The following is a 27,839-nucleotide window of genomic DNA, read 5'->3' as shown; positions in this document are numbered from 1 at the left end:
AGCTGAGGGGTTGCCAGCAGTTCCTTATTACAAGACCTTTATTTTTCATCTCTGTACAACAAACGCGGGAGCTGCTGAGTGCTGCAAAAAGCTGCAAGCGATGCCCCGGCACACACAGGGGAGTGAATGCGGCTTCTTATTGCCACCTGCTGAGAACACCAGTAATAAGGCTATTGGGCGGGAGGGCTAGGAAAACAGGCCCTTCCTTTGGAAACACAGTGGTGGCACCTCTTGAAGGCTCCTACACGGTTGCAGTGCAACACAGCTCCCCAGTGCCCATAGCCATGACCCCAGGAGGCCAGGATTGCTGGGGAACTGGCTGCCCAGCATCACACTGTCCCTCAGCAATGTGCTGCATGCCCTTGGGAGGCAGCCAGTTGGGAGGCAGCCTCCTGTGGCTTCGGGTGGGGTGGGGAGTGAAGCCCTGGAGCAGGGGACTGGCTTGGTGCTGGAGCCCCCTTAGTACGAAAAGCCTCCCTCTCAGTTTGCCTGGGGCCAGATTGGCACCAGAGCTCCTGCTGGCCCCACGTCCCACTTACAGACACAGGAGGGCGATGGCGCTTGGGTTTTTTGCAAGTTTTTATTTAGCCACAAAGTTGAGGATATTTTATCCAATGTTTCATTTATACACAAATGCCCTGTGGGGGATAGGAGGACCGGGGGGGCAATGCCCCCCAACACCTATAGATGTCTCTGGCATCCAGGTCCCTTTCTCTGTGGGTCTTACCCCAGGTTGGGGGAGGGAGGAATCTCCTCCCTCTGAGCCATAGCTCCCCTTCCCAGCACCCAGCTCAGAATAGCTTCCCAAGTGGGCTAACGGGGAGCTCTACACAGGGCACCCGCGCACACACCCCTATTCAGGCTAACAGGGCACCTGCACACACCAGCACCCCACCCCAATTTTTCTGGGCCCAAGGCCCAAATTTGAGTACCCCCCCCCAACTTGGTAATAAGGACGTAGGGATGGGGGGTGCCTGACCTCGGAGGGGTGACCTGGTGTGGGGGTGTCATTTTTCAGCTTTATCCCCTTCTCCCTGGGCTCTAGATAAGGTACCCCCTGGGCCACCAGCCCCACACCAGACAATAACTCCAGGTAACAAATTCAACACTATAAACACACAGAAATACCCTGCCATGCCCTGGGGTGTGTGGGGTTTGAGCCCACCCTGGGGTGGGGGCCAGGGGCTGTGCCCTGTAGGTTGTGGGAAGATCCTAGGTGGGTTCCACCCCCTGGATTAGATGTAAACATCCCAACAGAATAATCGCCCTGGCCCTGTGCTGGGCTCCTACCCCTGCGTTATGACACTGCAGGGGAGGGGTGCCCAGTACTCAGTTCTCCCCACCCCCTGAAAAGGGATTCACTGTGGGGTAGGGTGCCCATCCCCTTGCTGGCCCCCAACAGATGGGCTCACAATGAGGTGTGGCAATGGGGAGGGTTCTAGCAGCAGTGGGGGGTCACGCCTGCCCTGGCCCCCATCACAGAAGTGGGGAGGGTATGTCTGGGAGGCGATGCTCCTCTCCTCACAGGCGCTGCAGCAGGGTTCACCAAGTCACTCAAAATGCAGGGCAGCCCTAATATGGGGAGGCCCAAGGTCTGATCCTGCGAGTCGTCCAGCGATGGGGCAGAGTCGCAAATCCATGGGGGGAGAGCATCAGACCCATGGGGGGACTGGGTTTTCAGGGCCTCCCCCCGTGTTCCCAGCATCTCTGGCACTTTCCTAGAAACAGCCGGTCGGGGGTGAACCCAGGAGTCCGGGAGCAGCCACTGAGATAATTGTGGGGTCCCCCACTCAGTCCTCTTAGAAACTCACCAAAGTATAAACCATACTGGGGAGAGAAAGAGAAAGAGAAAAAGAAAGAGACACCCTGAAATGCTGCGCCTGCCCCAGAGACAGTTGTATTGGGAGAGATCCCTGTCCAACCTCCCCATGGCCCATGTCAGAGGAGGCTGCATCTCAGCCCCTGAGGATTCCCCAGAGACCGTGCCAAGGCGCTACCTGTACAAGTAGTAGAAGAAGGACAGCAGATAGAAGGCCAGTTTGCACCATGACTCCTTCTGGCAGTAGTTGAGGATGTCAGCGTTCATGATGGAGACAGCGTCATACATCACTTCAGACCCGTCTGCTGGGCGGTGGAAATACCTGGAGAACAAAGGGCAGGGCTCACACGGCGTCTTTGTCCTCCCAAACCTCACCTACAAGGGGGCTTCCTGTAGACCAGCAGTCACCAACCAGTAGATCGGGATCTACTGGTAGATCTTGGAGCCTCTGACAGGGGATCCTGACTGGCTAAGGGGCTAGCAGGTGCTGGCACTTCAGCTGCCTTTCCCCCCACTGCTGTGCAGCTCCCCTTTGCCTTGGAGCTGTCTCCCCCCATCTCGGAGAGCCTCCTGCTTGCTGTTCAGAGCAGGGAAGGGAGAGGAGGGGGTGCTGATATCAGGTTGTCCCTCTCCCACCCTATTTTCTATCGTCACAGAATGCGGGGGGGGGGGGGACAACAGGGTTTGAGATGGAGGGAATTTGCTGGCCACTTTTGAAAGTGATGCAGGGCCAGGGCAGGGGTGAGCCTGCCTCAGCCCCACTGCACCACCACCCAGGAGCCACCTGAGGTAAGCAGTGCCCAGCTGGAGCCAGCTCCGAACCCCAGTCCCAGTCATGAACCTCCTTCTGCACCCCAGCCCCCGTCCTAGTCATGAGCCACCTGGATCCAAACTCACAGTGCCTGCACCCTGCCCCCCAGCTGCACCCCAACTCCCTGCCCCAGGGTTAGCTCAGAGCCCCCCTCACACTACAAATCCCTTAGCCCCAAACCAGAGCCTATGCCCCAACCCTCTGCCCCTGGCCTGATGAAAGGAAGAAGGATGGAGTGAGCAGGGGCAGGGCCTCGGAGAAGAGGCACGAAGGAGGTGGGGCCAGGGTATTTGGGTTTGAGGTAGATCCTGGGTTGCACTTAAATTTAAAAAGTGATTTTGTGCTTAAAAAGGTTGGAGACCACTGCTGTAGAACATGCTTAGGGAAAAAAAACCTGCTGCTAGCCCAGCCACATCCACGGCTCTGCCAGTCCCCCTTGCCAGCCCAGTCTTGGGCAGTGAGCACCTCTGCCCCAGCTCTGTTCATGTTCCTTAATCCCTGCTCACTGCCCCCAGATGCTGCCCCCATAAGCTGCCACCTCGAGGAGGGCAAACTCCCAGGCACATGCTTGTGTGACCACCTAGGAGAGATTAAAATGCTGCCCAGCTGATTAGCAGAGCACCCACAGCTGGCAGCATGTGTTTATACTAGTGGTGCACATCCACACATGCCTCAGTGCACATCACAAAAATTATTCCACACATGGATGGCAAAAAATTAGAGGAAACATTGGCACAGACGCTGCTCACCTCCAGAGGTGGTAAAAGAGCAAAGGGATGTTGAGGCCCAGGGTGACCCACTCGGCTGCACACAGGAACATGAGGCAGAAGAGTCCATGGATGGAGTATTCAGGGACCACGAGCTGGAAGGGAAAGCAGGCCCTGTCAATGGGGAAACAGAAGCCAGGAGTCTTGGCTCTAGGGTTGCCATTGTCCTGGAGTCTCCAGGAATTTAAAATTAATCTGTAATTAATATCGTGTGAGAAACCCTCCAGGAATCCATCCAACCAAAACTGGCAACCCTAACCTGGTGCCTGCTCCTGTGGCAGTGGGTGCTGCCTCAGCTCCCAGCTCCCACAGACACCCCATTAATAGTCCGCAGCCTGCAGCTGTGATGTGTCTGGGTCCTGTCCTGCCAGCAGCCAGGCATAAATAAAACACGTGGCGGTGGTGGAGAGGGGGCAACTTACACCAAGGAAACTGACACAAACAACACAGCACCGCCCCAGAGGCAACAGCTCCCATCCGGGGAACTGTTTGGCTCAGGGTAGCAGAGACTAGGATAAGGGGGCTTTGGCTGGGGAGGGGAGGGGGCTCTGATTTGGCCCTAAGGCAGGGACTGGCTGGCTGGGGGAAGAGAGAGATTTTTTTGAGGAGGGGCTATAGGAAGAGGTGTAAGGGCTGTGGGGAGAAGACACAGAAGCCTAAGAGGGGAAGGGTGGGGGGAGCCTTAGGAAGCCATGGGGAAAGGAGTGGGAGGTTGTGGAGAGGAGGGGAGGGAGTCTAGGTGGGGAGGGAACATGAGCAAGTGAGGCCTGTGAGGAGCTGTGGGGAGGAGGTCCAAGGATCCAAGGATGGAGGGAGGCACAAGCAGGCGAGAAGGAAGGGGGGCTGTGGGAAGGAAGTGCAGGGGCCCAGGAAGGGATGGAGTTTTAGGTTCCAGATGCAGTGAGAAGCTATAGGGAGCACATGCAGGTGTCCAGAGAGACTGGGAGAGGTGCAGGAGTTGAGGGGGCACTGCCAGTTGGGCATTAAGAACTGCTCGGTCACTGTTTTGGAGAGTGGAATGGCTAAGACATAAGAGACAGGGATTATGGGGACCATGGACGGGACAGGAGGGACACAGACACATGAGGCAGGGACAGCGAAACATGGACGCACCTTTCTCAGGAGGCAGCAAATCCGCTCAATGTTTTTCAATCTCTCTCGCTGCAGGGGGGAAAAAACAGGGAATTAGATTCAGAGTCGGCAGAGGGGAGGGCTGAGAGAAGGGAGTGAGGCAGGAACAGAGAGGGATGTTCAAGTGTGGGGGGGGAGGTGCCGGGAGTCAGGACTCCTGGGTTTTACACCTGGCTCTGTGACAGGAGTGGGGTGGGAATGTTAAAAATCAACAGCTATAACCTATTTAGGAAGGATCAAGCAACAAAAAGGCAAGGGGTGTGTCAAATCTCTTTACATGTGTCTGAGTCACTGACAGTTCCAAAGGAAATGAACTACCATAATTATGAATCAATGTCCTAATGGATACAGCAATTGATTGGGTACTAGACGGTGTTTTCTGTGTGTCCCCAAATCCACTCCTTTCACACCTATTTTTAATGCCTAGAGGCCGGGGGAATAAACAGTATGATCATGAGGGCTTCAGTCTGAGTGACATATGCTGGAGATCTCATGCTGTCAGTGCTAAAACATCCTTGGCATGTCTATATATTATAGATTGGAATATAAAGGGCAATTTACTAACTCAGCATGTTGCATTCAACATGAGGGAATTCTATATGAGACCTCATTGGGATAGATAAAGAGGAATTGACACAGAACTAAAAATTTGTTGTTGCTTAGGTGCAAGCAATCATGACTTGATCATATTTGTTATGTATAAACAGAATTAAGTCCAAACTAGCAATATATTAACTTATGCTTTAAAAGGTCTAGTTTCACAAGGCTGAAAGCTAAAAGGAACCAAATCAGCTGGGGGGAAGAATTTAATGAGCAAAATGTGAATACTAATTAGGAATTGTTTAAGAGTATTTTACTAGAAGTCCAAAAAGCCACAATCAAGAAAGAATCCACCGATCTTAGAGATGAAGGGAGGACATCTGTACAATAAATTAATTAGATAGATAGATAGATAGATAGATAGATAGATAGATAGATAGATAGATAGATAGATAGATAGATAGATAGATTATCAGAGGGGTAGCCATGTTAGTCTGTATCCGCGAAAACAAGCAGTCCTCTGGCTCCATAAAGACTAACATATATTTGAGCATAAACTTTTGTGAGCAAAAATCCACTTTGTCAGATACATCTACTTAACTATCTAATTTATTTTGACATACGCTTTCATGGGCAAACCCCGCTTTGTTAGATGCAAGAGAAAGAGAGAGGGAGAGAGTGATACAAATGGGAGAGAAAGGAAGTCAATAGCAATGAATATAAATCAGAAGCTAGGAACTGTAAAAAATTAATAAGGGAAGCAAAAGGACATAAGGAGTGATGTTTGGCCAGCAGTTAATGACAATAAGAATTATTTTCAATAATATTAAGAACAAAACAACAATGACATTGGTCCATTACTAAGTGGACATGGCAAAATTGTCAATAATAATGCAGAAAAGGCAAATGTAGATAGTAACTATTTCTATTTTGTATTTGAGAATGTGTTTGTATCAAATTATGATAATGATGGCGATGAAACACTTCCTATTCCAATAGTAATTTAGATGATGTTAAATAGCATCTACTGAATTTAGACATTTCTTAATTAGCAAGGCTCCACAACTTGCACCCAAATGTATTAAAAGAACTGGCCAAGGAGTTTTCTGGACCATGAGGGTTGATTTTTTTCAATGTTTTGGAGCACTGGGGAAGGTCCAGAGTGGGAGAACACTAAATTAAACAGGGTGGACTGAGTAATTACAGGCTTGTAAGCCTGACATTAATCTCAGGCAAGATGCAGGGTAGCAGATATGATGGGACCCAATTAATAATGAATTATAGGTGTGTGATATAAGGAATGCCAATCAACATGGGTTTATGGAAAATAGAGTCTGTCAAACTAATTTGGTATATTTTTGATGAAATTTCAAGTTTGGTTGATAAAGGTAATACACTTGAGGTACTACAGGCAGTCCCCAGGTTACGTACAAGATAGGGACTGTAGGTTTGTTCTTAAGTTGAATCTGTATGTAAGTCGGAACTGGCATCCAGATTCAGCCGCTGCTGAAACTGATCAGCAGCGGCTGAATCAGGACTCCTGGGGGAGAGCAGCTGCGGTGCTGCCGGGTTGGTCCAGTAGCGCCAAGAAGCGGTGCTGCGGGACCAACTGGCAGCGCCCCACCTGCTCTACCACAGGCCCCGGGCTTTGCTCCACGTCTCCCTGGTCTACTGGGGGGGGCACTAGCTGCGTCCCCCCCCAGCAGACCAGGGAGACGCGGAGCAAAGTGGCGGAGGACCCGGGCCGGACCGCGGCGCTTCCAGATCAGCGCCGCGGTCCGGCCCGGGTCCTCCGCGGCTCTGCTCCCCATCTCCCTGGTCTGCAGACCAGGGAGACGCTGAGCAAAGCCACAGAGGACCCGGGGCCGGACCCACGGCGCTTCCAGTTCAGCTGGAAGCGCCGCAGGTCCAGCCCCGGGTCCTCCGCCGCTTTGCTCAGAGTCTCCCTGGTCTGCAGACCAGGGAGATGCTGAGCAAAGCGGCAGAGGACCCGGGGCCGGACCCGCGGCGCTTCCAGATCAGCGCCGCGGGTCCGGCCCGGGTCCTCCGCCGCTTAGCTCCACGTCTCCCTGGTCTGCTGGCTCCCCCAGCAGACCAGGGAGACGGGGAGCAGCTTTTCTCGCCCCGGAGGAGGCGGGCGGCGGGACCAGACGTCCCGCCGCTCCAGTCCTCCGGGGCGAGAAAATCCCCGTTTGTAACTGCGGATCCGACATAAGTCGGATCCGCGTAACTCGGGGACTGCCTGTATATTTAAACTTCTGGAAGGTATTTGACTTATGCTGCCTGATATTGTGATTAAAAAACCTGAAGAGTACAAACCTAACAAAGCACACACAAAATGGCTTAAAACTGCTTAAGTGCGAGGTCTCAAAATGTAATTGGACACAGAGTGGGTGTTTCTATTTGGGTCCCATAGGATCAGCCCTGGGCCCTACACTCATTAATATTTGTATCAGTGACCTTGAAGAAAATAATCAAAGGTGGTTTGCGGATGGCACAAGATTGGGAGAGTGATAAATAATGAAGTTAGGTTGCTGGTAGAGAGCGACTTGGTTCGCTTGGTAAGCTGGGCACAAGCAGACAATGTGAGCTGCAATATGGCCAAGTATAAACGTACACATCTAGGAACAAAGAGCCGTACTTTCAGGACGGGGAACTCTGACAAAGGCTTGGAGCTCATGCAGGATGATCAGCAGAACACAAGCTCCCAAGTGTGAATCTGTGACTAAAAGGGGTAATACAATCCTTGGAGGCATCAACAGGGGACCTCGACGGGGAGTCGGGAGGTTCTGGTACCTCCTTATGCAGCACTGGTGCAGCTGCTGCTGGAATCCTGCCTCCAGCTCTGGTGCCCATGATGCAAGAGGGAGGCTGATAAATTGCAGGGCTCAGAGAAAAGCCCCAAGAATGATTAAAAACTTAGAGAATGTGCCTCACAGTGAGAGACTCCAGTAGCTCAATGTGTTTAGTTTAACAAAGAGAAAGTTAAGGGGTGACAATTGCAGGGTAGAAGTTCCTTCGTGGGGAACAGAAATTGTAAAATGGAGCTTCAATACAGAAGCCGAAGATCTAACAAGAGCCAAGGGCTGGAAGTCGACGCTGGACAAATTCAGACTAGGGCTAATATACCTACATGTTTAACCATGCAGGCAATTAACCATTAGAACAATTGATGCAGGACTGGGGCAGTCTCCATCACTGGCAATGTGGATGGTTTTCTAACAGATCTGCTCCAGTCTAGTGCAGCCAGGAATTAATTCATAGAAATCTGTGGCCTGTCTTATCTAATCATAGTGATATAGGGATGGATTGGCCCTAGTAAGCTCATCTAGGCCAGCCACCTGCACTGAGGCAGGGCCAAGTAAATCTGACTTGTCCCTGCCAGGGGCTTGTCTGACCTGTTCTTAAAAACCTCTGTTGATGGGGATTCCAGTGCTTTACGAACTGTCATTGGTCACTGGAACAGGTTGTACAGGCAGAGTAAGTGTTGGGGTCTGTCTGGAGGTGGGGTCAGGGTTGGGGTGCAAGAAGCCACAAAGACACCTCATTGCCCTTATATAGAGGCCCCAAAGGGAAGATGGAGCACAAATCCCAGGGACTCTGGGGCACCTCTTCTTTCCCTCAAAGCCACCAAGCAGGGGTCAGCAACCTATGGCTCTCAAGCCAAATATGGCTCAATACGGAACCAAATATGGCTCTTTTGTCATTCCCAAAACACATGCACCTTTTTTAATTAAAATGAAAAATACTGACTCTGGCACACGGTGACCTATGGGGTGGCTGCTCTATTGTGCTCACAGTGGCTCCAGGGTGGGCTGCCCATCCTGGGTAGGTAGACTCAAACCTACAGCCCTAGGGCCTTGGTCATTGCGCCACTGGAGGTCCCACCCTTCTACCTTGCCTTCAGCTGCTCTCTTATCCTCTCCATCTTCACCCCACCCCTGTGCCCTGAGTCCATCACACACCTGAGGCCCCTGCCCTGAGCCCCTCATACATCCCAACCCAGACTCCTGCACCTCCATATCCCCAGCCCCCTGCCATAAGATTGACAGAAGACCACCTGAATGCCTGCATGAAGCTGGATTTGACCAGATATGATGTAAACTTCAAAGAAATGTGCAAAAAGATGCTGCAGCAGAAGGCTCATTAAATAAAGTCTGTGAATACAACGTTTCGTTTATGCTGTCATTAATCATCATGTCATATTAAGTTGGATATTTTCTGTCACACAAATGCGCATTCTTATACAGCTCTTTGTTGACCGCTTGTTCTGAATTTTGATGTAGTTTGGCTCTTTGGTTTGAAAAGGTTGCTGACCCCTGCCATAGAGAGGATTCAGGACGTATCATTTTCTGATACTCTGTCCGCCTTAGTTAGAGTTCGTACAGTACACAAGTCAAGACTCTTGTAAGACCCTACATAAACAGTGAGAGTAAACCCTCACTAACATAGACAAGACTCTACATGAACACCAGACATTAAACCCTACACAAACATAAACACCAGAGAAACACAAAAACGTGACCCAACATAGACAGAAATCTTAAGAGAAGTGACTCCGTTTGTGCTCATGTGAAGGGAAAGGAAACCTTTACATTTCCAGTGTCTGCAGCATGGACTCCAAGGGTAGAGGTCTCAAAAACCAATGAAACTGGCTTTGAAATCATGTGCCTTTGGGCTTGTGTTTATTGGCTTGGTGCCTGCGGAGTGACTCCAAAACCCAGCTTCTCCCCACAAGAGAAACTTGCTGTTTGATATGTTTACATATCAAAGCCCTGATTTTCAGAAGATCCCAGGACTGTGGGAGGTAGGGATTTAAGGATATGTCTATCCTGCAATAAAGCACACACAGCTAGGCTGGGATGGGAGTCTGGGCTGTGGCATCCCACATGCAGGGAGGGAGATGCATGTGCCCAAGTCAGATGACAGGAACCAGCCTGGAGGTTTTGTTGCAGGTAGACATAACCCAAGACGCCAAACATCATGATCAAATCCTGCGACCAGGCAACAGGGGGTTCAAACGGCAGCTTTTTCCAACAGAGACTCAGCCTGAGAGGATTCCAGCTCTGGAGCCCTGGACACCCGAGTGTCCCTGTGCCATCCCACAGCCCCTGCCAGCCCAGCCCTGGGCTCCCCACACAGCTCTGTGAGAGCCCCTCAAACTCAGACCCTTTGCTATCTGGTCCTGGGTTCCCCACATTGCCACTGAGCCTGCAGAGAACAGGAAGCAATTCGAACTTCATTCTGGGGGACTGAAACCTCAGTGCCCTTTTGCCACCCAGTGAACCCCAAACCCTGGCTGGATCAGTTACAGGAAAGGCAAACTTACAGGCAAGATTCCCACTGCAAGTACCCTCCACCTGATCGACTCCCCCACCCCCTCTTGAGCTCAACTAGCCCCCCAACCTGTGACCCCCCAACCTGAGCACAGACACCCCCATCAATTTCACCAGCTCCTTCTCTCCCCTCTTCCTTCAACCACATTTCTTCTCCCCCATCCCCCAAAGGTTCCCAGATCTCAGTTCCCCTGTAGTAAATCCAATCACCCAGCAACAGCAATGAGATGAGGGCTGGACTCTGGGCCAGCTGCCCTGGTGCATAAGAACATATGAACGGCCACACTGAGTCAGACCAATGGTCCATCTAGCCCAGTATCCTGGCTGCTGACAGTGGCCAATACCAGATGCTCCAGAGGGAGGGAACCTAACAGGTAATCCTCACGTGATCCCTCCCCTGTCACTCATTTCCAGATAAACAAAGGCTAGGGACACCATTCCTACCCATCCTGGCTAATAGCCTTTGATGGACCTAACCTCAATGAATCTGTCTAGCTCTTTTTTGAACTCTGTTAAAGTCCTAGCCTTCACCGCATCCTCTGACAAGGAGTTCCACAGGTTAACTGTGCACTGAGGCTGTGTCTAGACTACATGCCTCTGTCATCAGAGGCATGTAGATTAGACACATAGGCAAAGGTAAATGAAGCTGCAATTTAAATGATCGCGGCTTCATTTACATTTACATGGCTGCCGCGCTGAGCCGACAAACAGCTGATCAGCTGTTTGTCCGCTCAGCGCGCTAGTCTGGACGCTCCCCTGCCGACATCAAAGCCCTTTGTCGGCAGCCCCGTTATTCCTCGTGGGATGAGGTTTACCGGGGCTGCCGACAAAGGGCTTTGATGTTGGCAGGGGAGCGTCCAGACTAGCGCGCTGAGCGGACAAACAGCTGATCAGCTGTTTGTCGGCTCAGCGCGGCAGCCATGTAAATGTAAATGAAGCCGCGATCATTTAAATCACGGCTTCATTTACCTTTGCCAAAACAACAAATCTACATGGCTCTGTCGATGGAGCCATGTAGTTTAGACGGACCCTGAGTGAAGAAAAACTTCCTTTTGTTTGTTTTAAACCTGCTGCCTATTAATTTCATTTGGTGACCCCTAATTCTTATATTGTGGGAATAAATAAATAACTTTTCCTTATTCACTTTTTTCACACCAGTCATGATTTTATAGACCTCTATTATATTCCCTCTTAGTCTCCTCTTTCCTAAACTGAAAAGTCCATGTCTTTTTAATCTCTCTTCAGATGGGACCCGTTCCAAACCCCTAATCATTTTTGTTGCCCTTTTCTGAACCTTTTCTAATGCCAATATGTCTTTTCTGAGATGAAGCAACCACATCTGGTCAATTAGAGCTGTGTATTCTTGTAACCAAAGAGGTGCTGGGGCTCAAGCAATTGTTTTACATTCATAAACTCATGCAGCAAGCCCAGAGGTGCTGGGCTCTGCCCTGGCACAACCTAAGTACTGATACCAGAGTCACCAAGTTAGCTGAGATCCTGAGTAAATCCAAAATCGCCATGTCGCTGGGATGGAATGAGAGACAGTCTCTGACAATGGTTATCTAGGATAAATCTGGAGTCAGCCCGACTGCACTGAAATCGGGGTCAGATTCTGGTGTCAGCACCAACGGGGTATATCTGGAGCCACCCCTGACTGTGTGGCGGTCAGGGCCAGATTCACCTGGGTATATCTGGAGTGCTCAGAGGGTGTATCTGAAATTACCCCTGATGGCACTGGGATCAGAGCCAGATTCTGGGGTCTGTGCCCAAAGGTTATATCCAGAGTCACCCCTGACTGCACTAGGATCATAGCTAGATTTTGATGTCAGATCCCACAGGATATATCTGGAGTCACCCTTGAACCCACTGGGACCAGGGCCATATTCTGGTGTCTGTGCCCAAAGGATATATCCAGAGTCACCTCTGACTGCACTGAGGTTGCGGCCAGATTCTGATCTCAAGTGTGAAATGAGGTTATTCCCATACGCAAATGCTGACGAATAGAATTTGGTTGAGAATGGGATCTAATGGGAAAAAGGAGGCTGGGAATCACGATTATCCCCAGTTCTGGGGTGAGAGGGGGTCTAGAAGTAGAACAGGGGGTCTGGGAGGCAGGACTCCTGGGTTCTATTTCTCTTTGTCATCCCTACTCATTGCATGACCCTGACCCACTCCCTCTCCCATCTGTGCCTCAGTTTCACATCAGTGAGGCAGATGCTGTGGGCGAGGGGGGGCAGGTTTGACTCCAGCACTCCTCCTGGGTTCTGGACTGTGCAGACAGGGTGCACCCGGCCTTGCGAGGAGTTATTCCATCATCTGGCCCAGCTGTCCCTTCCAATGAGCCTGGGCCAGGCCAAGTCATTCCCAGCAGCCTAAGGGGGCCCCAAGTCAGGAGTCACTCCCACTCCATTTCCCCAAGAATGAACAGCTCAGTGTGACCTGAATTCCTCCGCCAACAGCTCTGTTACTGCAACTGCCATGCAGGCAGTGCCCAGGGCTTGCCAGCCATCCCTCAGGACCTCTGGGTTCTAGCCCTGCTCAGGACAGGGAGGGGGTCTAGTGCAGGGCTCTTAACCTTTTGGGGCTCAGCAGGACTCATTTGTACAGGTTTATGGCCTATTGTGACCCAGTAAATAGTCTGGGGATGGAGCCCATGGGGTGGTTTTAGTGGGATCCTACTCCCAGGGGGTTGGGCACTGCCCAGCTCTCACTCTATAGCTGCGGGGCTGGCTGGGCGTAGCTCCCCGGGCTGGGCATTGCACCCTCTCTTGTTGCAGCGCTGCCCAGCTTGGCCCTGCCCACCTGAGTGGACCAAATGTGTGTGGAGGGAGCAATGTCTGGTTACCGGGCCACTCACTCAGAGGTGGCCTACCCGGACTCCCAGCATCATGGCCGCTGGGCCAAAGCAGATCGGGGCTGGGACCCCAGAGGCGGAAGTGCCTGCAGCTGGGAGAGCCCAGCCAGCCCCATGGGACAGACCCACCGGAGCTGCCATGCTACCCTTTGAAACATTCTGGGTCACACCCCACCCCTGGCTGAGAAACCCTGGGCTAGGGGGTGTGAGCAGAAGAGGGGAGGGGAAGCCAGGACTTCTGGATTCTATCCCTGGCTCTGGGAGGGGAGTGGGGTTCTAGCCTCAGGTCTGCCATTGACTCCCTGTGACCCATGGCAAGGCCTTTCCCCTCTTGAGGCCCCAGAGTGCTATCCCCTGGGGGGGGGGGGGGTGCTAGTGACTATCAGAAGCACCTTGAATTACAGCTTCTCCTCAACCCACTCACTGAGCACCACCAGCCCCCAGAGCCCAACCCCCTCCTTGGGCCCCAACTCATTGGGGCTGCAGTTGTGGGCTGGGACTAAAAAATATCATCTGAGCTTGGAGGGCACACGGCTCAGGGCTGTGGGTCAGGGTTGAGGGGCATTGGCACAGATGGGGGCGCCCAGGGCTGGGCTCATGGGGGGATGCGGGTTGGGACTGAAGAGGCCCCAGCACTGAGAGTTGTTTCTGACTCTCCAATGCAGCTGGATTGAATTAACCAAGCAGAGACTAAACGGCATCAGGCAGCGGGGCTAGGCCGGGGTGTGTGAAAGAGGGAAGCGGGGAGTGGGCACTGGGGAGCGAAAGGAAGGGGGGTTGAGAGGGGAATTTCCCGGTGGGGGTGGTGCAGAGCTATGGAAGCTGATGGGAATTTTGGGGCCTTCAGAAAAACCTCAGAGCAGCACAACCAGTGGGAGAGAACCCAAGAGTCCTGGCTCTCAGCCCTCTGATCTAACTCACTAGCCTCCACTCCCCTCCCTGAGCTGGGATAAAACCCAGAAGTCCAGGAGCTCACCCCTCATGTTCCACTGTCGCTCCTTCACAGCACAGAGCGAGTGAGGAGACACCACCTTTCAGAAAAATAGGAATGACATGGGTGACATCCAGGGGGGGGAAGGGTTGGACGCAGACAGACACAGAGACAGACACACCTCTCCCACCACATCTATTGACTTACTGCCCTCGCCGGGTTCCCCTGGTCAATGGGACTCTTGAAGTCTGTGCGCAGCTCGTCAAAGGCGATGATCTGTGGGGTGGGGGACAGCAGGGTCAGAGACAGAACCTCCCTGCCCAGCCCTGGACACAGCTGAGTTTGGGGTGGGACATGGGGGCCGTGTATCCAGGAATCCCTCACCCGGTGCTGAGAGGTAGCTGTCTCAGGGGTGGGGCACAGCGGCTGTTTTTAGAAGGAGCCTTTCTCCACCTGGCCCATGGGGCTCCCCAATCCTTGGGGGAAGGGCAGGGAGTTCCCAGGAAGGGCCATGTGGGAAGCAAAGTTACAGAGTCACACAGGCCCACGGTGGGGCTGCCTAAGTACATGATATGGCCTCAGCAATGTCTGGCTTCATCCCACACAAACTTATTTACATATGCAAATCAGAGCCCATTCTGCCAGTTTGGAAGGGAGACCCCAACTCAGGTTGATGAAGCCACAGAGGAGCATGTACCAAACCCACCCACTGGTGCACCCAGTCAGACCTCTTCTCTATTTCCCATTCTGTCATCTTCCTTTCTAGCCCCAAGGCCAAGAATGAGACATGGGTCCTTCCCGTCTATGGGCCTCTGGCTCCAATTCAGCCCCAGGGGCAGGCTGGATAGATGTGGGGAGGCATAGACAGGCCTTTCATTGCTAAGAGTCCTGCTTGATAAACCCCATTTGGAAGCAAAGCCGACTAGTCTCAGCCACTTTGCATTTCCACTTCAAAAATAAAAATACCACTGATCAGAGCAGGAGTCTAGCTCCCAGCCCCCTTGCTCTAACCACTAGATCCCGCTCCCCTGACAGCTGGGGATAGACCCCAGGAGTTCTGGCTCCCAGCTCCCCATTAACCTGTATCTGCCCTTTGAGGAGCCCGGATCCATCCTCCCCCAAGCGTTGCCAAGGAAGTTAACTCCCAGCAGGATGTGGAGGGACCCTGCTTCCCTTGGGGTCCAGCTCCCTCCCCCGACTCCACATGGCTTTTCCTGGGCTCCTGCCAGCACAGCCGGCTCCGGAACACCCAGCCCCAGCCAAATGGGGTGACTCAGCCACCGCCTCCCCATGCTCCGGGGGCTGGGACAGATCCAGTGTCAGACAGTGGGGGACGGTCCCTGTTGTGATACCCCCGTCTGGCTCTGAGCAGATGCCCCCCAGAAAGGAAGAGCCTGTGTCCATTCCCAGCTTCCCCAAATTAAGATACCTCTGTCAGGAGCCTGAGCCCAGTCGGGCTACTGTGGTCTCCAGCATGTCTGTCTGTCTGGGGGGGATTCCCTTCCCCGCAGAACCACCTCCTGAGCTTGGCTCACCCCTCAGGAAGCATATGCAGGTCCATCAGACCCAGGCCCAATTATCAGCACCCAGAGCCCCCTGGCTTCCTAGCACTGGCCCCAGTTCCAGCTACTCCCATCACCAGTTTCTGGGCTCTCAGAGCAGACTCACGAAGGAAATGAGCAGAGACACACAGCTCTGCTGGTACCCCTCAATCCTGACACACAGCCCCCTGCTAGCCCAGCTCTGGGCTCCTCTCCAGTCACAATCAGATCTGAGCTGCACTTGGTACCTGTCAAAGCAACAATGAAGGCTACAGGCGCCTGTGGGGGTTGCTTAGCAACCCTCACACGTGGCTCTTCTGCCTAGCAGGGGAGGGATGCCGCTCCAGCACCCTCCCCCCACAACCTGAGCCTGGGAACAGCCTGCCAGGCCAGCTAAGGGGAGCAGGGTGCAAGGACTGGGGTAACGAGGTGACTGGCTGGAGCAGTTAGTGCAGTGCTCTGTGGCGTGGGACCTGCCCCACACAGAATGAAGTTGAGACCCTACAAATTCACCTCACTCACCAGCACCTAGAAAGGGTCCAACACTCCGGCTTGAGCTGAGCCAAATATAAATTGGTGACAGACACAGTGTGGGAGATTAGGGGTCAGTGTGTGTCAGCAGGGAGGCAGGGAAGGGAAGCCCAGCACTGCGATAACAGGGGATTGGGATTGAGGGGCACTGGCAGAGCTGTGGGGCAAGGGGAGCCTAGGACTGGGATATCATAGGACTGTGAGCCAGGATTGAGGGGCACCAACAAAGCTGTGAAGTGGGGGGAGCTCAGGGCTGAATTAGCAGGGGCTACAGGTTAGAATTGAGGGGCTCCAGTAGAGCTGTGTGGAAGTGGGGCAGGGGAGCTCAGGGCTGAAGAATTGAGGGGCACTGGCAGAATTGAGAGTTGTGGGTTGGGACTGAGGGGCACCGGCAGAGCTGGAGGGCTGTAGATTGGGACCTAGGGCACCGCCAGAGCTTGAGGCTGTGGGCAAGGACTAAGGGGCACCATTGGAACTGGCAGGCTGTAGATTGGGACCTAGGGCACTGGTAGAGCTTGGGGCTGTGGGCACGGACTGAGGGGCACCGGCAGAGCTGGCGGGCTATAGATTGGGACCTAGGGCACCGCCAGAGCTTGGGGCTGTGGGCAAGGACTGAGGGGCATTGACAGAGTTGGAGAGCTGTGGATTGGGACCTAGGGCACTGGTAGAGCTTGGGGCTGTGGGCACGGACTGAGGGGCACCGGCAGAGCTGGCGGGCTATAGATTGGGACCTAGGGCACCGCCAGAGCTTGGGGCTGTGGGCAAGGACTGAGGGGCATCGACAGAGCTGGGGGGCTGTGGATTGGGACTGGGGGGCACCAGCAGAGCTGGGGGCTGCAGAATGGGACTTAGGGCACTGGCAGAGCTGGGGGGCTGTGGGCAAGGACTGAGGGGCACCTGCTTTGCACAATTACAAACTCCATCTCCATTTCTCCACACGGGTGATAGCGCTTAGCGGGGCCTAATTGGTGTCGGGCTGAACATGCCCCTGCCAGGCCCCTCTGTGCCCCAGAACCTGGATCTGGCTGCCAGTGAGGGTGTGCCCCCCCCCCCCCAACGCCTCCACACCCAGCACCTGCCCAGAATGGGAGAGAGAGAAACCAGCATGCGACCCCTTGCTATTGGCTGCCTGGGAGCTGGTCGCCGGGGCAACGGGATGGTTTCCAGTGGGAGGGGGGAGTGCGCGGAAGGAACTTTCCCCTACTGCTCCCAGAGTTCACCCTAATCCCCAGGCACCCGCCTTCCCCAATGGCCTGAATTCTGTGGCTGGCAGATAGCCAGAGCAATTCACTCCTACTGAGAGCAGGGCCCTGGCTGGGAGCTCCCATGGACACAGTTTAAGGGAACTCTTCAGCCCCTGAGCTACCTGCTAGCAAGAGGGCTGCTTACCACTGGAGGCTTGGCTGGTCCATCCCTGCCAGGAGTTTGGTTGAGACCCAGCAAAGCAATGTGCAAACACCCGGGCTTGCCCCTGGGGCCAAGGTCCTGTCAGGGAAGCGGATGTCCTGGGCTGGTGCTTAGGATACCTGGGCTCTGTTCCTGGCTCCTCTGCATAGTGCTGCTGTGCAAGCCCTTTGCCCCCTTTTTCTCAGTTTAATTTCTAGAGCTGGGGATCTAGGATTTGCAAGTGGGGTAGCAAGCGAATGGGGCAGCCCCTTCTCTCCCCGGCAGCACATGAAGTATTATAGGATGTGCCAGTTTCAGGAGGAAAGATCACTTACCTGTGGGGTGCTGGCACTCAGTGCAAACCCGAGTCCCCCAACAGAGGATGAAAGGGAGGGTACCACAGTGAGCCCACCCTGGGACTGCTAGTCTGGACGAGTCATTGTGTGGCTCTGGGGCAGCACAGAGAAGGGTGTTAATGGACCAGCGGGAGGGTGGAGGGAAATGCCAGGGCAGTGAACAGTGTTTAATTTGTAATGGAAGAGGTGCCCGGTCTCAAGTCATTTGATGCTGAGGCTCACGCAATTACTTTACATTCATAACTGATGCAGCAAGTACACAGGTGCCAGCCTCTAAATTGCCCAGCTCAGCAGTGCCGGGCTCTGAACTGTCCAGCACAGAGGTGCCAGGCTCTGCACTGCCCAGCCCAAAGGTCCTGGGGCTATGAATTACCCAGCCCAGAAGCAGTGGCAGTGACACAATTTCATTGTCACGACTCCTGGGGGCTAGATGGAAGGGCCAGCAAGTCCCAGAGCAACCTATACCTCCGTCCCCACAGCCCTCTGGAGTAGCCACATCCTGAGCTCAGTCCCGGTCACATCCCTCCCTAAACACCTCAATAGGGGGCAATGTGCTGCAGGAAGCAGAGCTGAGTATGGGACACTGCCTCCTTGCAGTCATTACTGACCCCACTGGTGTGGCACTGGGAGCCGGGCAGAACAGGATGCTCAGCAGGGGGCGCTGTGCTACAAGGAACATTGGGGCTCAATAGGGGGCGCTGTGCTGCAGGGCGTGGGAAAGGGCAAAACCATTGCGTGTCAGGGGCTCTGGTCACTTTCTGTTTGGTACATTCCCTTTTCCTTCCGAATGGAGCTGAAATTTTTCATCAGACTGGTTCTTGATAAAATGTAATTTCTGTCCAAACCCGACTGTCCTGTTTGCACGGGTTTGGAATTAAATGGTTTGGCATTTGGATTCACAATGACTTTTCAGAACGAAACCCCATTGGATTTTGTGTAGAAAAACATTAAAAGTTGGTAAAGAGCGAAATGAGAACCAGACGCGTCCGTGAACCCCAAATGCCTTTGGGGTGCCGGGGTGAAGCTTTTTTCTTTTGTGGGAGATTTCAAAATAGTTTGCTTCTGTTCCAGAAGAAATATGGAATTTGCTATGAAAGGGGAAATGTAGCTCACTCCCAGCTTTTCTGTGCCCTTCTAGCCTAGAGCACTCTTCAGACAGACTGGATCCTGCTGCACTTCCTGTCCTAAGCTATTGTGTGACTGACACTGTCCTGTTATTACACACCCGCGGCCCCCCAGGGGCTGCATCTCAGTGCCAGAGAAGGAATCTCTGTTCAAACAGCTGGCAGCCCCCAGGCCCACCTGGATCGTTGCTGCCAGATACAGACCCTTCTGGCCAGGGGTCAAGAATGGTTCCGGGTTCAAATACATCTTATGCGGCAAACATTGCTGGATCCCCTCCTTCCTGCCCCGTAGCCCCCTGCTATCCCAGCCCTAAGCTTCCCACAGCCCTGCCCTTGCCTCTCACTCCCAACACCCATAACCACATTTTCATCCTTGTCCATTGCAGAGTATTGCCCCAGACTCCTGTGGCTGGAGCCCTCCCACAGCAGTGGCAGGTGCCCAGGGCTCTGGGGGGAGGGAGGGGAAAGGCACAGCTATGCTGGGGGCAGGGGTGAGGTGGCAGTGATCTGGGACACAGGACAGACAGGGTCACAGTGTCCATGTGAGGGGAGCCCAGGCTGAGACAGCAGAGAGCTGCGGGTGGGGACTGAGGGGCACAGAGGCTAGGGTAGGAGGGGAGCTGAGAGGGCACTGGTGGAGCTGGGGGTGCAAGGCCAGGAAGAGGAGCCATGAGGAGCCCTCCCTCCCAGCCCCACCACCCAGCTAGTGATACCCAGAGCCCATCTTGTAAACAGATGTAGTTCCCATGGCAACCAGCGCCAGGTTCCCTAGCTACGGCTGAGAGAGAAGGGGGGCTACATCGCGGGAAGCCCGGGAGACGCAGCAGCCGTGGAACAAAGCGGGGGGGGGGGTGTGATCCAGCGGAGGGGAATTTGGGGGATCGACGGGGGATCTGGCTGGGGTAGGGAGGGGATCCTACATAGCAGGGGGCTGGTAAAAGAGGGGCCCAACTGGGGGGCAGCTTGGGGAAGCCCCGGCCAGGAGGGGGATGGGAGGCCGTTGGGGAGACCCGGGGGAGCTGGGACGCAATGGGGAGCCCCGACTGAAGGGGGTTGGGGGATCTGGGGGCAGCGCAGGCAAAGTCCCTCCCCCCACCCCTGAGTTTCTTAGCTACGTCGGCTCCAAATCACCACCACAGCACCGCACCCAGGGACTGGCGGGAGCCCCGGTCCGGCCCAGCGCCTCCCACTAGCCCGGTGTCGGGAGCAAGCCCTCGCCGGCACCGGACAGCAGGGTACGGGGCCAGGGGTCTGAGGATGGAGGCCGGAGACGCGGAGCGATGGAAGTGGGGCTGGGACGGGGCGGGGGTGGGCACGCCGGGGCAGGGAGCTGAGGGGGGCAGAGGGGAATTGTCTGTCTCTTTCCTTGCGGAATGATAGCGGGTCCAGACTGTCAGTCGGGGGCCGAGAGACGCGGGGGTGGGGGGAGCAAGTAGCGAGCCAAGCCCGAGCTCCAGAAACGGGGCAGAGTGAATGGGGTGAATGTCCCCCTCGGCCTGTCTCCGGGGGGGGAATGGTTGGGAGAGGAGGCGGCCTGGCAGGGACACGTTTACCTCCCAGCACGCCCCTCCCGCAGTCCGGATCCCCCCATCCCGCAGCGCGGATCCCCCCTCCCGATCTCCCTTCCGCAGCCCGGACCGCCCCCCCATCCCGCAGCCCGGACCCCCCCCTCCCCGAGCGCGGACCCCTATTCCCTAGCCCGGTCCCCCCATCCCCGAGCGCGGCTCCCCCCATCCCGACCCGCCACTCACATGCCAGATGACGAAGAAGATGAGCGAGGCGCACAGCACCAGGGTGAGCATGTAGCAGAAGGCGGCGAAGGTGAACGCCATGGTGCCAGGACGCCTGGGTCCCTCCGAGCCCGTCCGGCGCGGGGTCTCAGCCCGTGCGGCCGCCCATGAGCCCAGGGCGCCGCCGCGGGGAATCGGGGGCACCCGCCCGCCTAGGAGCGCAGCGCAGCCCGGGCCCCCATCGCTCCGGGACCCGCCTCAGTTCCGCTCAGCTCCCAGCTCCGGTCCTCGACCGGCTCCGCCGCGACTGGCAGCCCCGGCCCCGCTCGCAACGAGCCGGGAGGAGGAGCCGGGGCGCAAGCGCAACCGCGTGTGAGTGTGGCAGAGAGGGGTGTGAGTGTGAGCCGGGCGGGGGTGGGGGGAGTGTGAGGGACTACGAGTGTGAGACAGGGAGGGCGTGAGCCAGAGACGCCGGTGGGCAGGGGTGAGACACGGAGGTGTAGGGTGTGAGAGACAGGGAGGGGTGTGAGACGGAGGGGTGTGAGTAGAGGGGGGTAGGAGTGTGAGCCAGAGACAATGGATGGTGGGCATGGGTGAGACATGGAGGTGCAGGGTGTGAGACGGGGTCTGTGAGTGTGACATAGAAGGTGTGATGCAGAGATGATTACAATGGTGTGTGAATAGAGGCGTGTATGAGATAAAGAGGGATGGGGAAGCTGTGAGTGTGTGGGGGGCAAGGAGATGGCAGCAGCATGCCAGAGTGAGAGACAAAGGGGTTGTCTGAGAGACAACAGTGGGTGTTGTGGGGGGGGGGGAGTGAGAGACTCAACGAGGATGTGAGTGTGCACAAGACAGAGAGGGGTGTGTGGGACAAATGGTGGGTGAGAGGGGGTAGGTGTGTGTGTGAGAAACACAGAGGCAAAGGAGGGGTGGGGGGTGTTTGAGCCCGTGTGAAAGCGCTGGTGGGGAGAGGAGTGTGTATCAGAGGGTGTACGAGAGGGATGGGTGTGTTGGGGAGAGAGTGGAGTGTGTGACACAGGGTTTGTGTGAGAGACATGGGTGTGTTCAGGAGAGGCTCAGGGAGAGGAATGAGTGTGACAGGAAACAGAGATGGGTGGGGGCGGGGGCTGTGCTTTAGAAAACCATATCCAGGGGACAGCGCATTTTAGTTACCTAGTTCCAGACCCATTCACACACATCCATTGGGCCTCCAGCCACTCTATGGGGGCAGGTAGTGGGTGAGGGGATACCTGTGCTAGGGGACTGTGTAACATGGGGGGAGCACTTACAGACTGTCTGTGCTGGCTTGTGGGAGTAGTCCCTGTCTCCTATGTCAATGCTGCTGGGGTGTGGCCCATCATAAACCAGCAGGAGCCTCTCCATTATTTCATCAATTGCTTTGGGTTCCCAGGAGGAGCAGGAATAAAGGAGGGGATCCCTGAGGGGGAGAGAGAGTTGGAGAATTGAGAGATGGTTCCTGAGGGGATAAGGATACAGGGGTAGGAAGGAAAAGACAGGAAGCCACAGGAGGAGCGAGGGTTAGTGGGATTGACATAGGAAGGGGGGGCTGTGTTGTGGAAGAAACTGGCTACCAAACTACACCACTGACACACACAGCCCCACCCACCTGTCCCTCTTTATGATCTGTACACACTCTACCAATGAACAGGAACACACACTACATAGATCACACACACAAATACAGTGCATACATTCACACAGTGGGCACAGCAAAAATACACTGTTTAATATGGCCACATGAAAAGTTATCCATCTAGGCATCCAGAATGTAGGCCATCCTGATAGGCTGCGGGCCTCTGTTCCTGGGACAGTGACTCTGGAAAAGATGTGGGGATCATGGAAGCTAATTAGCAGAATGAGCTGCCAGTGTGATATTGTGGCCAAAAGGACTAATGGGATCCTCGGCTGTATAAACAGGAAAATCTCCAGTAGCAGAAGGAGAATTCTATCATCCCCACATGTGGTACCGTTGTGAACATTACTGGGGCCTTGTGTCTAGAGCTGATGTCCACAGATCAGAAAGGAGGCTGATAAATTGGAGAGGAGTGTGCATGGGTTCAGAGAAAAGCCAAGAGAATGGTTAAAGGATTTGAAAATTTATAGCAAGAGACTCAAGGAGCTCAGTCTATTAAGCTTAACAAAGCAAAACTAAGGGGTGACTTGATCACAGTCTGTAAGTACCTGCAGTGGGAGTAGAAATTTGATAACGGGTGCTTAGATCTCATAGACAAAGGTCTAACTATAGCCCAGAGCTGGAAATAGAAGCTGGACAAACTCAGACTAGAAATAAGGCCCACATTTTTACCACTGAAACAATTTACCTGAGTTGCGGTGAAGTCTCTATCACTAGAGTCCCACAAATCCGTGGATATCTGCTTTGTATCCATGGGTAGCTGCAGCCACAGATATGGATGCGGATATTCGCAGCTCATTTTTGTATCCATGCAGGGCTCTATCCATCACTGGTAATCTTTAAATCAAGACCTGATGGGTTTTTTCCCAAGAGATCTGCTGTAGTTCAGCCAGGAATTCATTCAGGGCAGCCTTTGGTCTGTCACATAGGAGGTCAGACTAGATCAAGGGTCTCCAACCTTTTTAAGCACAAGATCACTTTTTGAATTTAAGTGCAATCCAAGATCTACCTCTAACCCAAATACCCTGGCTCCACCTCTTTTGTGCCCCTTCTCCAAGGCCCTGCCCCTGCTCACTCCATCCTCCTTCCCTTGCAACAGGCAGCGGCAGAGGTTTGGGGCACAGGCTCTGGTCTTGGGCCAGGGGATTTGGAGTGTGAGAGGGGCTCCAAGCTGAGCTGGGACAGGGAGTTGGGGTGCAGGAAGGGGTTCAGGGTACAAACTCTGTAAGGGATTTTGGGTCCAGGGGACTCAGGACTTGGGGTGCAGGAGGGGGTTTGTGACTGGGGCAGGGGTTCAGAGCTGGCTCCAGCTGGACTCTGCTTACCTCAGGTGACTCCTGGGTGGTGGTGCAGTGGGGCTAAGTCAGGTTCATGCCTGCCCTGGCCTTGCCCCACTCTCAAAAGCAGCCAGCAAACCCCCTCCATCCCAAGCCCTGTCATGCTATCTCTCTCCCTTATTCTGTGGAGATAGACTACAGGGTGGGAGAGGGGGCGCCCTGACATCAGCACCCCCCCTTCCCTGCCCTGCACAGAAAGCAGGAGGCTCCTGGGTGGGGGGGCAGCTCCAAGGCAAAGAGCAGGAGCAGCATGGCAGTGCTGAGAGGGGCAGATGAAGTGCTGGCCCTTGATAGCCTCTTGGCCAAACCAGTGAGGATCACCTATCAGAGGCAGCAAGATCTACCAGTAGACACCGATCTACCGGTTGGTGACCACTTAGACAAGATGATGACAGTGTCCTTTCTGGCCCTATACACTAGGAATGTGCACATGCACACACACACCCTATAAAAACTCCTTATACTCAAATGTACACATGTACCCATCTACACGTACACCTGCAACGCACATTGCAAATACTCCCATCGTAGCTAAACACCCAACCCTTGCAAAGCACCCCCCCTTCACAACCACCCCTATACATACACATGGTGCACTGACACAGAGCCAGACGAATGGCTAACAGCGCTACTCTGCTTGGAAACACACAAACACCCCAATGAAATATACACAGCACTCTTACACAAATACACCTCTGCTGCCCCAACAAACATGTACCCTGTACACACACCAGCCATATCTGCAAGCACACACCTGACACAGCACCAGGCCTGGCTGTTCTCAGCTGCCTGGTCTCATCACTCCCAATCTCTTGCAGCTTGAGGGGCACTGTCAGAGCTGCAGGGTGGGGCACCCAGGGCTGGGGCATCAGGGAGCTCTGAGTCAGAACTGAAAGCCACTGGTTGATTGTGGGTTGGGGTTGAGGGGCACTGGCAGAGTTGAGGGGAGCCCAACACTGAGCCTTCTGAGCCGTGAGAAGAGCTTGAGGGCCATGGGCACTGAAAAGCCATCAGGTCCCTCGAGATGAGAAATTTCCCTTATATGGAGGTAGGAAATCCGTTTGCAGATTTCTGAGCATGTTTTTGGATTAATTAAATATTCATAATCTGGTGTAATTACATGATGATTCATATGAGCAATAATTTTAATTAGAATGAAATGTATTATTCGAGTTCTGTTTTTCTTTACACCCAACGCCCGCCCGGATGGCTGCCTTCCCCTCTACAACACAGCACAGAACAATCTGTGACAGCATGAGAGCAACCCACCCGCCCTGTCTGACAGGGGAATGGGAGTGTGGAGCAGGCTGGGACACCTGACTGTGACCCACAGCTGCCTGCTAGCCCAGCCCTGAGTTCCCTCTCTATACACATGCAGCTCCACAGGGGCCCCTCAAAGTCACCTGCCCAGCCTGCTGCTATTCCTGCCCCTTCCCTCTGCCCCCCAGCTCAGCTGATGCCCCTGAAATGATTGCAGGGTTCCAAGCAATGGCACTAGAGCAATGTGTATAGTGGGGATGCTTGAAAGCCATTCACTACAACTTTAAACCCTCTGTACAACAGAAGCAACTTCAAGCCAGAGGGTGCTGCCACCCCTACTGCATCCCTATTTCCAGTGCCTCACCTCCACATGGGGAGATAGGGCAGGTAGCTAGGCCAGGCATTTATACATTTCTAGCTTTCCTGCATCATACAACAGGCTTTATTAGTACTATCAGTTTTCCCATAACACTCCCAGCCCCTGCCTCATTCAGTATGCAAGCTGGCCCTTCTCTGGCCTCTGCCTCATTTGTTGTAGATTAGAAGCTGGCTGGTGAGCAGTGAATGAGGCAGGGGACTGTAGAGAAAGGCAAGTCTCATGGTTAAGGAAGCAGAACTGGAATCAATCCCTGTCTCGGTAGCACCTGGCAAGTCACTTAGACCAAAATGCTCAATCATTGTGTAAGTGCCTCGTGCTTGGTACCTACCTTGAGCCCCTGAGGTCTGATTTGCAGAAGTGCTCCCCACTGCAACTGAATCAATAGGAGGAGGCTGCTCTAGCTGTCAGGTTGCGTGATCTGCAGGGCTGAGTTTGAATCCTGCATCTGCCTTGGCTCACTGGGTGGCCTTGACTGAGTCAGGGCCTCAGGTCCCTTTCTGTAAAACAGGGATCACACTACTCTCCCAGAAAGATAACTGGAAGCAGAATGATACAAATCCCTAGGGGCTATGTCTAGACTGCTGAGTTAAATCAGGAAAAAATATGCAATTTGCAGTGTGCAAATTACATCTTTTTCTGACTTACTTTTGAAAGAGGCTTTTCCAAAATTTGGCACGTCTACACGGCACCACATTTTGGAAAAATGTGCTCTTTCGACACATCCCTTATGCCTCGTAGAACGAGGTTTACAGGGATGGTGAAAGAGCATGTCCGCTTTTTTGAAAAAATGTTTGGAAAAGCAGACACGTTCTTTGGACACGGCATTGCTTTTCCAAGATACCTGCAGTATCCTGGAAAAGCAATGGAGTCTAGACATTGGGTGACCGTGAGCAAGACACCGACTATCTGTGCATCTCAACCTCCCATTGATACAATTTGGCTTAGAACCCTTCCCAGCAGTGTGACTAGACCATACTGAATTCCAAGAGGCCATGGTGAGGGCCTCCCCTGAAAAGGACCCTCGAGGGATGAGGCAATTGGTGGAGCTCAGAGTTAGGGGAGGAGGGAAATGCCACAGAAATGGAATAAACAATTTGATCATTTTCCATTTTGTGAGGTTCAAAGGGGACCCTATTTTTGTCACATTTTCCAGCCAACCACTTTGATTATTGCTTTCTGTGTTTTGGGTGCAGTGAAGAGAAAATGTTATTTCTGCTAAAACATTTGGTAAAAATTGTTGGAAAGTATTGGAAAAATGAGAAATGCGCATGTGTTTGAGAAGATGGACATCTTTCTCTACAGCAAGATTTTCCATTTTTCAAAGTCATTACTCCGCTGTCCCCGAAAAGGCATTTATTTTTCCCTCCAAACCTGAAATTTCAAGCAACCTCCTGGGAAATTTCTGAACCTGGATCTGCCACAGTGTCTAGGAGCTGCCAGTGCATAGAATAGGAACATACAGGGTAGCAACAGGGACACATTCCTTCATACCAGTCATCCGAAGCAATGAGCGAGGCATGGCCAGGGGCCAATATCCAATGGTGCCCAGGCTCAGAATTCTATCCCACACCTCACTCTTTGGCATGTTTCCTACGCTCACAAACAGGCTGGGAGAGTGTCAGCTTGCAAGGGGTAACAGTTTTAGGGGAGAAGAGTTTATAAACATGACCCTGAAAGGTCCAGGGAGTTAGAGGAAAGAGAAAGAACCTCCCAAGTGAGTATCTTTAACCCCCCAGGATCCTCACTGGCATGAGTGCAGTTTGCAACCAAAGCTGGACTTCAATGCATTGGCACAGTTGTTCAGAATAAATGGGGCAGCTTTTGCTGTAACATTTCTGAACTCCAGCAGGCATGAGTTGCCAGCCTTGCTATTAAGGGCCTGTGGGGAGGCTATTTCCCAAGTTTTTCTTTTTGAGAAGAAAAAAATAAAATTGTCACACGCAACCGTAAACTGCTCACTTGTGTCCTCTCTGTGGGATGTCAGCCCCTCCCCCAAGTCTCTTCAGCACGGTCATCCAGCCTGCTACCATTTGAGCCAGCAGAAAGGGAAGACTGTTTTCCTGTGACCAATCTCTAGCAAATAGTACCACCCCTCTCTTCCCAGTCAGTGCTGCTTCAGTATGAGGCTAGAGGACACTGTACTGCCGGGAGAGGGGCAAGGGCTCAGGAGGGGGCATTTTCCTCCTTGCAGTCAGTGCTGGCCCCCGAGAGGCACTTTTGGAGGGAGCAGAGCTAGGGGGCTTGCCCAGAGCAGTCAGTGCTGGCTTTGATGCCCCAGCACAGTGCTAGGGGGTGCTATGCACAAAGCTGGGGCAGGGGGTTGGGGTCTGGGTACCGTAAACAGGTTGTGGA

The 27,839-nt window shown here is 53.7% G+C and overlaps 1 protein-coding gene across 1 annotated transcript; it reads right to left on the bottom strand.

Annotated features, from left to right (window-relative positions):
* Positions 1–412: 412 nt before the first annotated feature.
* On the bottom strand, positions 413–21,129 carry CNIH2 (cornichon family AMPA receptor auxiliary protein 2). The gene is made up of 6 exons (XM_075938955.2): positions 20,879–21,129; positions 14,397–14,465; positions 4,511–4,558; positions 3,380–3,492; positions 1,998–2,141; positions 413–1,827 (listed from the first exon to the last, which is right to left on the bottom strand). Exons 1-6 carry the CDS (start codon positions 20,957–20,959, stop codon positions 1,800–1,802), a joined length of 483 nt encoding a protein of 160 aa, XP_075795070.1. The 5' UTR covers positions 20,960–21,129; the 3' UTR covers positions 413–1,799.
* Positions 21,130–27,839: the final 6,710 nt, after the last annotated feature.

The sequence above is a fragment of the Pelodiscus sinensis genome, chromosome 11 (assembly GCF_052426305.1).
Source record: "Pelodiscus sinensis isolate ZL-2025 chromosome 11, ASM5242630v1, whole genome shotgun sequence".
Classification (NCBI taxonomy): Eukaryota; Metazoa; Chordata; order Testudines; family Trionychidae; genus Pelodiscus; species Pelodiscus sinensis.
This window is presented reverse-complemented; position numbering and strand designations above follow the sequence as displayed.